Source organism: Balaenoptera borealis (genome assembly GCF_965194805.1).
Source record: "Balaenoptera borealis genome assembly, chromosome: 2".
Lineage (NCBI taxonomy): Eukaryota > Metazoa > Chordata > Mammalia > Artiodactyla > Balaenopteridae > Balaenoptera > Balaenoptera borealis.
In genome coordinates, this window is record NC_138867.1 from 135,012,327 (window position 1) to 135,023,111 (window position 10,785).

Here is a 10,785-nt window from a genome sequence, read left to right on the forward strand (position 1 = left end):
CACTGTTTACACTTCCCCAGGGCAGGGTTACAATGCCTTTCTCTTTTGAGCTAGATTAAATAGATCTTCAGCTCCACGGGGTATTGGAAATCTGTCCTATATATCTGTACCCCCCCTTAAGACATAGTACAATATTTAGCATATAGTGTTCAACTAACGTTTGATGAATGAAGTAATTACACAATGAGAATAAGGTGCCTGAGTGAGACCTACCTCTCCTCTCCCTCTCTGACATTCATTCATTTGTTCTTCAACAAATATTTATGGTGCCAGGCACGGTGCTAACTATTCCTACAAAATACAATGACCCAGATTCTGGGCAGACAATGGCTGGGAACAAAGACGGGATCTGAGCTCCACTTTGTTTCTCAGGCCCTTCCTGAAGATGCCCAGCATCCCACATCTGGAGGGAACAGAGAGGCGTCTATAAAAGTATCAGATCCATTCCTCGGACAATAATGGATAGGTTGGAACATCCAAGATCTTAATTTTTAAAAATAACCTTCTCTAGGATGGCCATCCATTAATTTGTCTAGACTTTTCCTGAAGCTATTTTCAGTCTCTCCTCCTTTTTGATGAAATGAACTCCATGCATTTATTGTCTTTAGGATAAAATATTATTTGCTTTCATTTGTCCTAATATTTTCACTGTAAGTTCCCTTACTAAATCCAAACTGGAGCATTTTTGGACATGTCTGTATTACTCTAGCCATAACTTCATGGAGTCTGGGCATTTCTACTCTCCATTTACCTCTCCAGGCTCAAGGACCACAAGTCTGAAATCTTTCCTGACACAGCTCTCTCCTCCCTCTGCTACCATAATCTGGCTCTTATATGTTGCCCAATAAATCACTGACCATTTGAACCCAAAGGGCTCTTATTAACTACCCCTCCTCTCCAGCCCTCTTCCTTCTTATCCCCTCTAAGCCCTATTTTATAAATGAGGAAACTGAGTTCAGAAAGTGAAAGGTCCAGTAGCTGGTTACTGACATGCAGCAATCACATCTTCCTTTCTAGTTCTTTCTTGTCTCACTTGAGCTATAAGAACCAGAACCCAAGACTATCCTAGATGCACAGATCCTTCCTGCAAGAACAGGATAATGTTTTCTGTCTTATTCCCAATTCCCTTGATAAAGCCTGTGCATTCTGCTGGTGTCATGGCCCAAGGAGGCTACTGAATTTTAAGATTATTGGATTTGAAGACAGATTCCTCAGTACAAGGTCCCTACCCTGCCTCTTATTTTAAAAATAGTTTGGGTTAGCATTTTTCTCTCCAAGTATATTATCTCATCAATAAAGTGAAGCAGGGACATCCCTGGTGGTCCAGTGGTTAAGACTCCACGCTCCCAATGCAGGGGGCACGGGTTCGATCCCTGGCCAATAAATAAATAAATAAATGAAGTGAAACACATATGCAGAGCAAAAACTAATGACAAAATTTAATCAATCCCAGTTGAGAGTCGGTGATTTTTGTGACACGTATTTGCACTGAGCTTATGTCAGCATTAACATGGATTTTCATTTCCTCAACTACTTGCATTTAGAAGTGTTTCTAGTAGGTTGTCACACAGTGAAGGAAAGTCCCATCTGGGGTTTCCAAAACGGGAACACAGAGCAGATAGAGTGGGCCAGAAACGGAACTAATGGTGATAATTGGGCTTCCAGGAAAGTTGAGTAGGTGACCTCAAGCCTCACAAAACGGAGTTGTCAGCTTCTGCCTGTGAAAATGAGATTCTTTGAGTCTTACCTTGTCCCTCAAGGGGCTTTCTGCAGTCTTCCACTGAGGTATTATTAGTTCATGCTGTGGCTGGGGGCTGCCTTCCCCACTTCCTCCTGCCAACACAGGAAGCACACCATTGGAATCCCAGACCCCTGCACCCCAGCTAAGCCAGGCATGCACTGCCAACTGGAAAGACCCATATTGGGTTGTTAGGAGACCTGCTGGATTCCAGGCTCTTGGCACTCACTATGGGTCAGGCACTCTGCTAGGTGCTGATAATATAGTGGTTGGTCTGTGTATACTTCACAAAGTTTGCCTTCTAGAGATGGGAAGCGGACAACACAAATATTCTCCAATGGTACAAGAGGGTCATGAAATAAAGAGACGCTGAAGAGGAGGTACCTATTTTAGAGAGGATGATCAGCAAGGATGGCATTTAATTGAGACCTGAGGGACCAGAAAGAAGATGCAAAGATCTAGGGGAAGGGTGTCCCAGGGAGAAGGACCAGCAAGAGCAGAAATGGCCTTGGCCTGTTTAAGGAACAAGCAGAAGTCAGAGGTAGCTAGAACGTAGCAGATGAGAGGCGAAATTGGTAGATATGGTCAGCAAGACAGCCATGGGTCTGATATCACAGAGGGCATGGAAAGTGTCTGGATTTTATTATAAATAGACTTGGAAGGCACTGGAGGGTTTAGACACAGAGCAATATGATCTGTGTTTGGTTTTTAAAAGATCTTTCTGCCGCTGGGTGGAGATGGAGAGGGTGGAGGTGGGGGAGGGAGGCAGGAGTGCAAGTAGAAGCAGGAAGGCAAGGCTGGAGACTTGCAGGAGCCCTAGTGAGAGCTGCTGGTGGCTCAGACTAGAATGACATCAGTAAAGAGGAATGAAGTGTTTGGATTCTGGGTATATCTGGAGGGCAAGCCCCTGGGTATTATTCCCATCGAGTTTCAGTTTTCTCATCTGTAAAATGAAGACAATGATACCCACCTGCCCATCTCACAGCATTACTGGGGAGAGTTACTGTGAAAGTGCTTCCCAATCCACAAAGCATCATGGCGTTAACCTGAGCTTCCTAAGGGCAAGTTTGCTTTTTCATATCACTTCCTACTTTCCAAATTATTCTCACCACCCAGTTCTCTGTACTCAAGACAACCCTGGGAGCTAGGTAGGAGGATTCCTATTTTACAAGAAAGGTGAGCTGAAATCTGTTTGAGGAGACTTGTTCCAGGCAGGGCAGACCTCAAACATTGGTCGCAGGCAATCTTAATAAAGTGGTAATTGCTCAAGGCCTAGACAAATTAGTCTCCGTAAGAATAGGCCAAACCCACAGGACTCCTGGGGTTGAAGTGAGGACTCCAAAATTTATTCTTTCTAAACCAACCACATCAATCACATAGAATAGAATAAGTGACAGAGAAGATGGCCATAGTTGTTCTGTTAGACTGGCCCAATTATGAGTGATTAACTTTCCTTTGAGATTACTGATATGATGTATTCTCAATCAAAATATATCCTAAAAAATAACCTCATTAGAGTAGCATTAGTTTCATCATGTTAGTAAAAATGAGAAGCAATTCATTCATTTACTCATTACATATTTTCTGAGTGCTTAACTATATGCCAAATACTATGCTAGGTGCTTGATATTCACTGGGGAATCAGGCATAGTTCCTGATCTAGTGGCTCTGATAAATCTAGATTCTCTGCAACAAAAAGGAATTATGCTATTCAATGGAACATTCAAAGGAATGAAATGATCTTTATGATTGCAAAAATTATTGAAAGCAAGGCTCAATAACAGAGGAACACAGTACATCTTAAGAAAAATTGTTCAAACCTTGGAAATAAGGCAAAAAGAGCAAGCAGGATGTCCTTTCAATGTCACATTTGGAGCATTGTTTAACGGGCCTTCCCACAGATTAGTGAATTATCTAGAGGAATGTACCTTTGTTTGACTTTTTTGTTTCCTATTAATTAAAGGCTATACTCTGTGAAGTTATCTGTTAACTGTAGCTTTCAGTCTGGTAGAGATGCAAATGACTTCAGTATAGTAGAAAGATAACTAAGAATTATGGTTGTTTGGTCCCATGGAGCATTGACCACTTTTGTATCTGTCCCAGCAAAGGATTTCAACATTCTTTCTCCAATGTTTCTATCACTCCTGTTCCTCTAATGCTTTGAACTAGCTTTACCATTCTATTCACTGCCTCATTAATGAATCAAATCAATCTTTGCCAACCTTTCATCCTATATTTGTATGAGAATCATGTTTTTAACTTTTTGAAAATTATACTTCTGCGATTTCTTGAAGGAATTTATAGTCATTGAAACCATGTTTTTGGAGAATGTAACGATGTGGCAAATGCTCATAATGTGAAGTGGCATATGCAAGACACAAAACTGTACCTATGGTATGGCTCCAATTTTATCAAAATATATTTATAGGCACACACACAAAGACTGGAGAAAAGAGGAGAGACTAGGAAAGCAGCGGAAAGAAAAGCCAAAAGCAGAAAAACAGAGGAAAAGGAGAGAGAGGGAGGCAAGCCAGGGAGGGACCGACCGTTTTCTGCCTGCTCCGGGTCTCCCGCATCTCCACCACCTCCCCAGGCGCACAACGTGGGAACAAAGCAGGGGCTCCTGGCCTGGGGGCCGGCGGGGGCGCTGCCCCGAGGAGTTGCGGGGGGCGACTCCCAGCTCCCCAGGTCCCCCAACCCACCCACCTCCAAAGCCCCCCGTCCCCCGCCCCGCTACTTACTTCTGGTCCATCCCGGCAGGGCGAGCGCCAGCAGGCAGAGCTGGGCAGCGCCCACGCCCCGGGGCATGGTGGCAGCTGGCCCCTCGCGCACTCTGCGTTCACCAGCACGCGGCCATGCCAGCACCCTAACCAGGCCGCGGCGCTTCTGGAACCCACGGTCGCCCAGCAGCTCCCAGCCCTGCTCCCAGCCATTGGCCGGGACGCTCCGCCCCCAGCTCCGCGGAGGAGGGGCGGGAGGAGCCAGGGGCGGAACCAGCGCGACCCCTGGGAGCCAGGCGAGGTGGGGGCGGGGGAGGGGGCGCGGTGTTCGGCGGTGCTCAGGTGCTGGCGATCAAGGGAGGGCGAGTCCGAGCCGGAGGAAGGGTAGGGATTCACGGTGGGCGCGGCCTGAGGAGGGTCGGGGGCTTGGGTTTGTAGGAATTAAACTGGACCCCTCTGGGTACAGCGGCCCGTTTCCTCTGTCCCGCACTGGGCTAGACGCCTTGGGTGACACTCAGAGGCTACTCACCCAGCACCGTCCTCTAGAGGCCGCCACGCTTGGACGCAGGTTCTGAAAGAGTTAATCTGGCACAGAGAGCTAAGTGCTGTATGGAATTGTTTTCTTAGCAGGACACAAATCAGGGATCCTTTCCTTCTGACTGGGAGGAGCGGGGTGGTGAAGAGAGGATTCCCAGAGGAGGAGACGTCTGAGCTCAGGAGGAGGCGAAATGGAGCACCAGGCAGAAAACCCTAGACAAACGGACTAGGGCGGGAAAGTCCATGGGCTGTATTGGGGGAAGACTGGAATTTGGGATGGTTAGGATTTAGGGCTTTGGAGGGAACGGAGGGAGATGAGACTTGAAAATAATGATAATGACTGTCACTTACTGAGGGTTTACTGTTTGCTAGAAGAAGAAAATAATAACTAAGACTGATAGAGCGCTTCCTAAGTGCCAGACACTGTCTTCAGCACTTTACATATGTCAACTTATTTAATTAATTAATCTAGGAAAAGAACTACCTTTTATTGTCCTTTAATATGTGCCAGGGACTCTCTATACATCATCTCTTTTCATTAGCCCAATGATCCCCTGGGGTAAGTACTAATAGTATCCTGGTTTAGAGATAGAAAACCAAACCTGAGAGGCTAAGTAATTTGCCCAAGGTCACACAGCTAAAGTTGGAGTCTGGATTCAAGTCCACATCTGAATAACTCCAGAGCCTCTTACAGCACACCTTATTTTACAGATGGGTAAACTGATAATCAGAGAAAACTGCCTTGCCTAAGATCCCTTAGCAAGTTTGGCAAAGCCTGTTTCTAATGCCTCAGACCTCTTGTCATCTATTCCTTTCACTGAGTCTCCTTCTTCAAACCCAGGTTTGTACAGTTAAACAAGATGCTGTGTTTGGGGGAGGAAAAGGGACTCCTGAAGATTAGTAGGTATGTCTGTTGAAACCACTGGGCATACATAAAAGACACTGCTCTTGCCATTGATGTATTTAGAGGCTGTATTATTCTGTTCAAGCTGTCATAACAAAAAACACAGACTGGATGGCTTGAACAACAGAAAGGGTTTTTTTCACAGTTCTGAGATTAAGGTGTTGGCTTGGTTGGTTTCATACAAGGCCTCTCTTCCTGGCTTGTAGAAGGCATTCTTGCTGTGGCCTCACATGGCCTCTTCTCTGCTTGTGTGATGAAAGCAAGCTCTGCTGTCTTCCTCTTCTTAAGGACATTAATTCCATCAGACAGAGCCCCACTCTTATGATCTCATTTAATTTTTATTACCTCTTTATAGGCTCGATCTCCAAATACAGTCACACTGGGGGTTAGGGGTTCAACATATGAATGTGGGGACACAGTTCAGTCCATAACATTCTATCCTGTGGTCCCCAAAATTCATGTCCTTCTCACATGTGTCAACTGAAAAAAATGCACAATGCGAGAGTTGTGAGTTAAGTTTATTTCGGGCAAAATGAGGACTATAGACCTGGAGACAGCATCTCAGGTAGTTCTGAGGAACTGCTCCAAAGAAGTAAGGGGGAAGGTCAGAATTATATATGACTTTAGTGAAGGGGGTACATGCATCAAGCACACATTTTGGCAGAGGCTTGCTGCTAGTCATGAGGAGCAGATGTCACCGTTAATGATTTTAGTGCTTTTCTAGACGTGAGAAGATGCAAGAATTCGGGCTTATAAAATCTTCTCCTGAAGATATCTAACTATCTAAAGGCCTGTTCTGCCAGTTTTTCCCAGAGCACGGAGTGCCTCATTCCTGATCTCCACCCTGAACTCCTTTCAGCGGGTGTTGAAGGTCAGCGACTGCAGTGGCTAGTGACTTACTTCATTCTTGTAGAGGCTAATGGCAAGGGCCAATTTTTAGTTGACGCGTGCAATTACCCCTTCCCAACAGCCCCCAAAGACTTAACCCATGCCAGCATCAATTCCAAGCCCAAAGTCTCATCTCAATATCATCTAAATCAGATATGGGTGAAAGTCAAGGTATGATTCATTCTAAGACAAAATTCCTCTCCATCTGTGAACCTGTGAAACCAGACAAGTTATATGCTTCCAAAATACAGGTTTAGGGGGACATTCTCATTCCAAAAGAGAGAAATCCGAAAGAAGAAAGGGGTGACTTCCCATGCAAGTCCAAAACCTAGTCCAAATTCCATTAGAACTTCAAGCTCTAGAATAATCCTCTGGCTGGATGTTCTGCCTTCCCAGCCCACTGGGGCAGTAGTGTCATCCCCACAGCCCTAGGCAGTGGCACTGCCCCCTCTGCTCTGGGCAGCAGCCCCACCCTGTGGCTTCTTGCTGCAGTCCTGCTCCCGAGGCACTGCGCAGGGGAAGCCTGGCTCCCTGAAACCAAGAGGGGGTCCTACCCTCTGAAACCAAGAAAGAAACAGCCTTGCCCTCTGGGCCTGTATGCTCTGCGCACATAGTGGGAATGGCAGCCCTGCTGATCTCTGAATCACCTTCAGGGTCGTTCTTCCCTTTTCTTAAAGGATAAAGCACATTCACAGCCAAATAGCTCTATTGTCCTGTCCTATAGAATCCCAGTTCAAAAGCCTTCCTTTATTTTGCCTTATCTCTGTTCTCCTTGGTCTTGGAACTGGCAGTGTCTCTGCTAGCATAATCCCATCTCTATTTCTGGCAGCTGCAGAGATGGCTGATTAACGGTTTGAGTCATCTCGTTATCGAGTGATTGTCCAGCCACACCCTCAGCATCCTCTCTAGAACATGTGCTTTCATTTTTTGCAGTGTAGATGGGCTGAGAAGTTTCCAAAGCTTCAAGCTCTTGTTCCTTTTTGCTTAGAATCCCTTCAATTTATCTCTCTCCTTTTGTATTTTACTATAAGCAACAAGGAGAAACCAGATCACACCTTTAACATTTTGCTCAGGAATCTCCTCATCCAAATATCCAAGTTCGAAACTTGGAATTTCTACTTTCCACAAAACACTAGGACACAATTCAACCAGGTTCTTTGTCAATTTATAACAAGGATCACCTTTCTTCTAGTTTCCAGTAACATATTCTACCTTTTCATCTGAGACCTCCCCAGAATCACCTTTAATATTCACAGCTCTACCAACATTGTCTTCACGATATGTGTCTTCTCAAAAACGATAGCAGCTTTCTTTAGAGTGCTTCTCTTTTTTCCTGAACCCTCACCAGAATTGCCTTCAACATCATATTTCTACCAATAGTCTCTTCAAGGCAATCTAGGTTGTTTGTAGCATGGACCTCAAAGCTTATCCAGCTTCACTATTTACAATAGCCAGGACATGGAAGCAACCTAAGTGTCCATCGACAGATGAATGGATAAAGAAGATGTGGCACATATATACAATGGAATATTATTCAGCCATAAGAAGAAACGAAATTGAGTTATTTGTAGTGAGGTGGATGGACCTAGAGTCTGTCCTACAGAGTGAAATAAGTTAGAAAGAGAAAAACAAATACCGTATGCTAACACATATATATATATGGAATCTAAAAAAAAAATGGTTCTGAAGAACCTAGGGGCAGGACAGGAATAAAGATGCAGACATAGAGAATGGACTTGAGGATATGGGGAGGGGGAAGGGTAAGCTGGGACGAAGTGAGAGAGTGGCATGGACATATATACACTATCAAATGTAAAATAGATAACTAGTGGGAAGCAGCCACATAGCACAAGGAGATCAGCTCCATGCTTTGTGTCCACCTAGAGGGGTTGGATAGGGAGGGTGGGAGGGAGACGCAAGAGAGAGGGGATATGGGGATATATGTATATGTATAGCTGATTCACTTTGTTATAAAGCAGAAACTAACACATCATTGTAAAGCAATTATATTCCAATAAAGATGTAAAAAAAAAAAAAAAGCTTATCCAGCTTCTACCTATCACCCAGTCCCAAAGCCACTTCTACATTTTTAGGCATTTGTTACAGCAGGACCCCACCTCTTGGTACCAAAATCTGTATTAGTCTTCTAGGGCTTTGCATAACTGAACACCATAGACTGGGTGGTTTAAATAACAGAAATGTATTTCTTCAGTTCTGGAGGACGAAAGTCCAAGATCAAGGTGTTGACAGGGTTGTTTTCTGGTGAGGCCTCTCTTCCTGGCTCCTAGACAGCTGCCTTTTTGCTGTGTCCTCACATGGCCTCTTCTCTGTGTGAGCATGCAGAGGCAGAGAACACTGGTCTTCCTCTTCTTATAAGGACCCTAATCCTATCAGATCAGGGCTCCACCCTTATAACCTCATTTAACCTTTATTACCTCTTTATAGGCCCTATCTTCAAATACAGTCACATGGGGGATTAGGGCTTCAACATATGAATTGGGGTCGGAGGGGAGACATAATTTAGTCCAGAACAGGGGCTCTAAGCCCTAGAGCCAGGAGACTAGAATTCTAGTCTCAGCTCTCTCCAACCAGCTCTGTGACTTTGGGTAAGTCACTTCTCCTTTCTGGGCCTGAGTTTCTGACCCAATGGCCTGGGAATGGTAATGCCTGCCCCAATCCATCTCACTCAGGAGCTGTGAGAAGCTGTTGAGATAATTGTGGTGAAAGTGCTATGCCAGTTAAAAAATATTGAAGTATCAAGTCTAACTCATTCTATGGACAATCTACTTGCAAAAGGCATCCAAGCTCCATATCTGAAATTTGCTCCCAATTGCTGGCACTCAGCTGAACAATATTTAATCAGCATGTGCCCCTGAAAATTGGGAAGTAGCTCACAAGAGAAAAAGTCCAGTGGTTTCCGCACTGACCAAAAAATGATGCCCAATTCTGTCTCTCATCTATGCCCTTCCACACTTATACACAGAAACAAACATATACACAACTTTTGACCCCCAGAAGACTTTCCATTTATTTGTAAAGAATGTATTTGTTATTTATAAAGAATACTACATCTCTATATAATCTTTAAAATATTCATGACATTTAACCTACTAATTACATTTCTGGGAAACTAGCCTAAAAAAATAATCTGCAGGGCTTCCCTGGTTGGTGCAGTTGTTGGGAATCCGCCTGCCAGTGTAGGGGACGCGGGTTCGGGCCCTGGTCCAGGAGGATCCCACATGCAGTGGAGCAGCTAAGCCCGTGTGCCACAACTACTGAGCCTGCGCTTTGGAGCCCGTGAGCGGCAACTACTGAAGCCCACGTGCCTAGAGCCTGTGTTCCGCTGCAGGAGAGGCCACGGCAATGAGAGGCCCAGGCACCACGACAAGGAGTGGCCTCTGCTTGCCGCAGCTGGAGAGGGCCCTCGCACAGCGACGAGGACCCAACGCAGCCATAAATAAATAAATAAAATAAATTTTTAAAAAAATAATAATCTGCAATGCACACAAAGATTTATGGACTATAATGTTGATAGTGGTGTTATTTATAATAGTGAAAAATTGGAAACAAATATCCAACTGTGAAGGAACAGTTAATAAATTATAGAATATTCATATGATGGATTATTATGTCCATTTATTTAAAATAATGTTTGCAAAGAGTTTATGCTCTGATGTTAAGTGAAAAAAATCAGTGTCCAAAATTACAAATGTAAGTATGATCTCAGCTATGTAAATAAAAGACTAAAAAAAAAACTAGAAGGAAATGTGCCAAAATGTTAATGGCAGTTACCTCTGGATGGTGAGACTATGGATGGATGAAGGTTTTTTGTTTGGTTTGGTTTTTTTGGTTTTTGTTCATTATTTTTTGTTTGTTTGTTTTGCCCCTTCCATTTTCTACAATACTTCTCTACTTATGTGTTACTTTAGTAATGGGGGTGGGTGGACAAATGGTAAACACAGAAAAGAAACACAAAAGGAATAATGGTTTATCCTAGT

General features: G+C 44.2%; 1 protein-coding gene across 1 annotated transcript in view; it reads right to left on the reverse strand.

The window, feature by feature from the left end:
* ADAM19 (ADAM metallopeptidase domain 19) overlaps positions 1 to 4,896 on the reverse strand; it is an 89,234-nt gene extending 84,338 nt beyond the window's left edge. The window contains exons 1-2 of the mRNA XM_082379060.1: positions 4,480 to 4,896; positions 1,748 to 1,833 (exon numbers count right to left, since the gene is read on the reverse strand). Of these exons, the coding sequence (XP_082235186.1) occupies positions 1,748 to 1,833; positions 4,480 to 4,546 (153 nt within the window). The 5' untranslated portion in view covers positions 4,547 to 4,896. The remainder of the gene's footprint in view (positions 1 to 1,747; positions 1,834 to 4,479) is intronic.
* Positions 4,897 to 10,785: the final 5,889 nt, after the last annotated feature.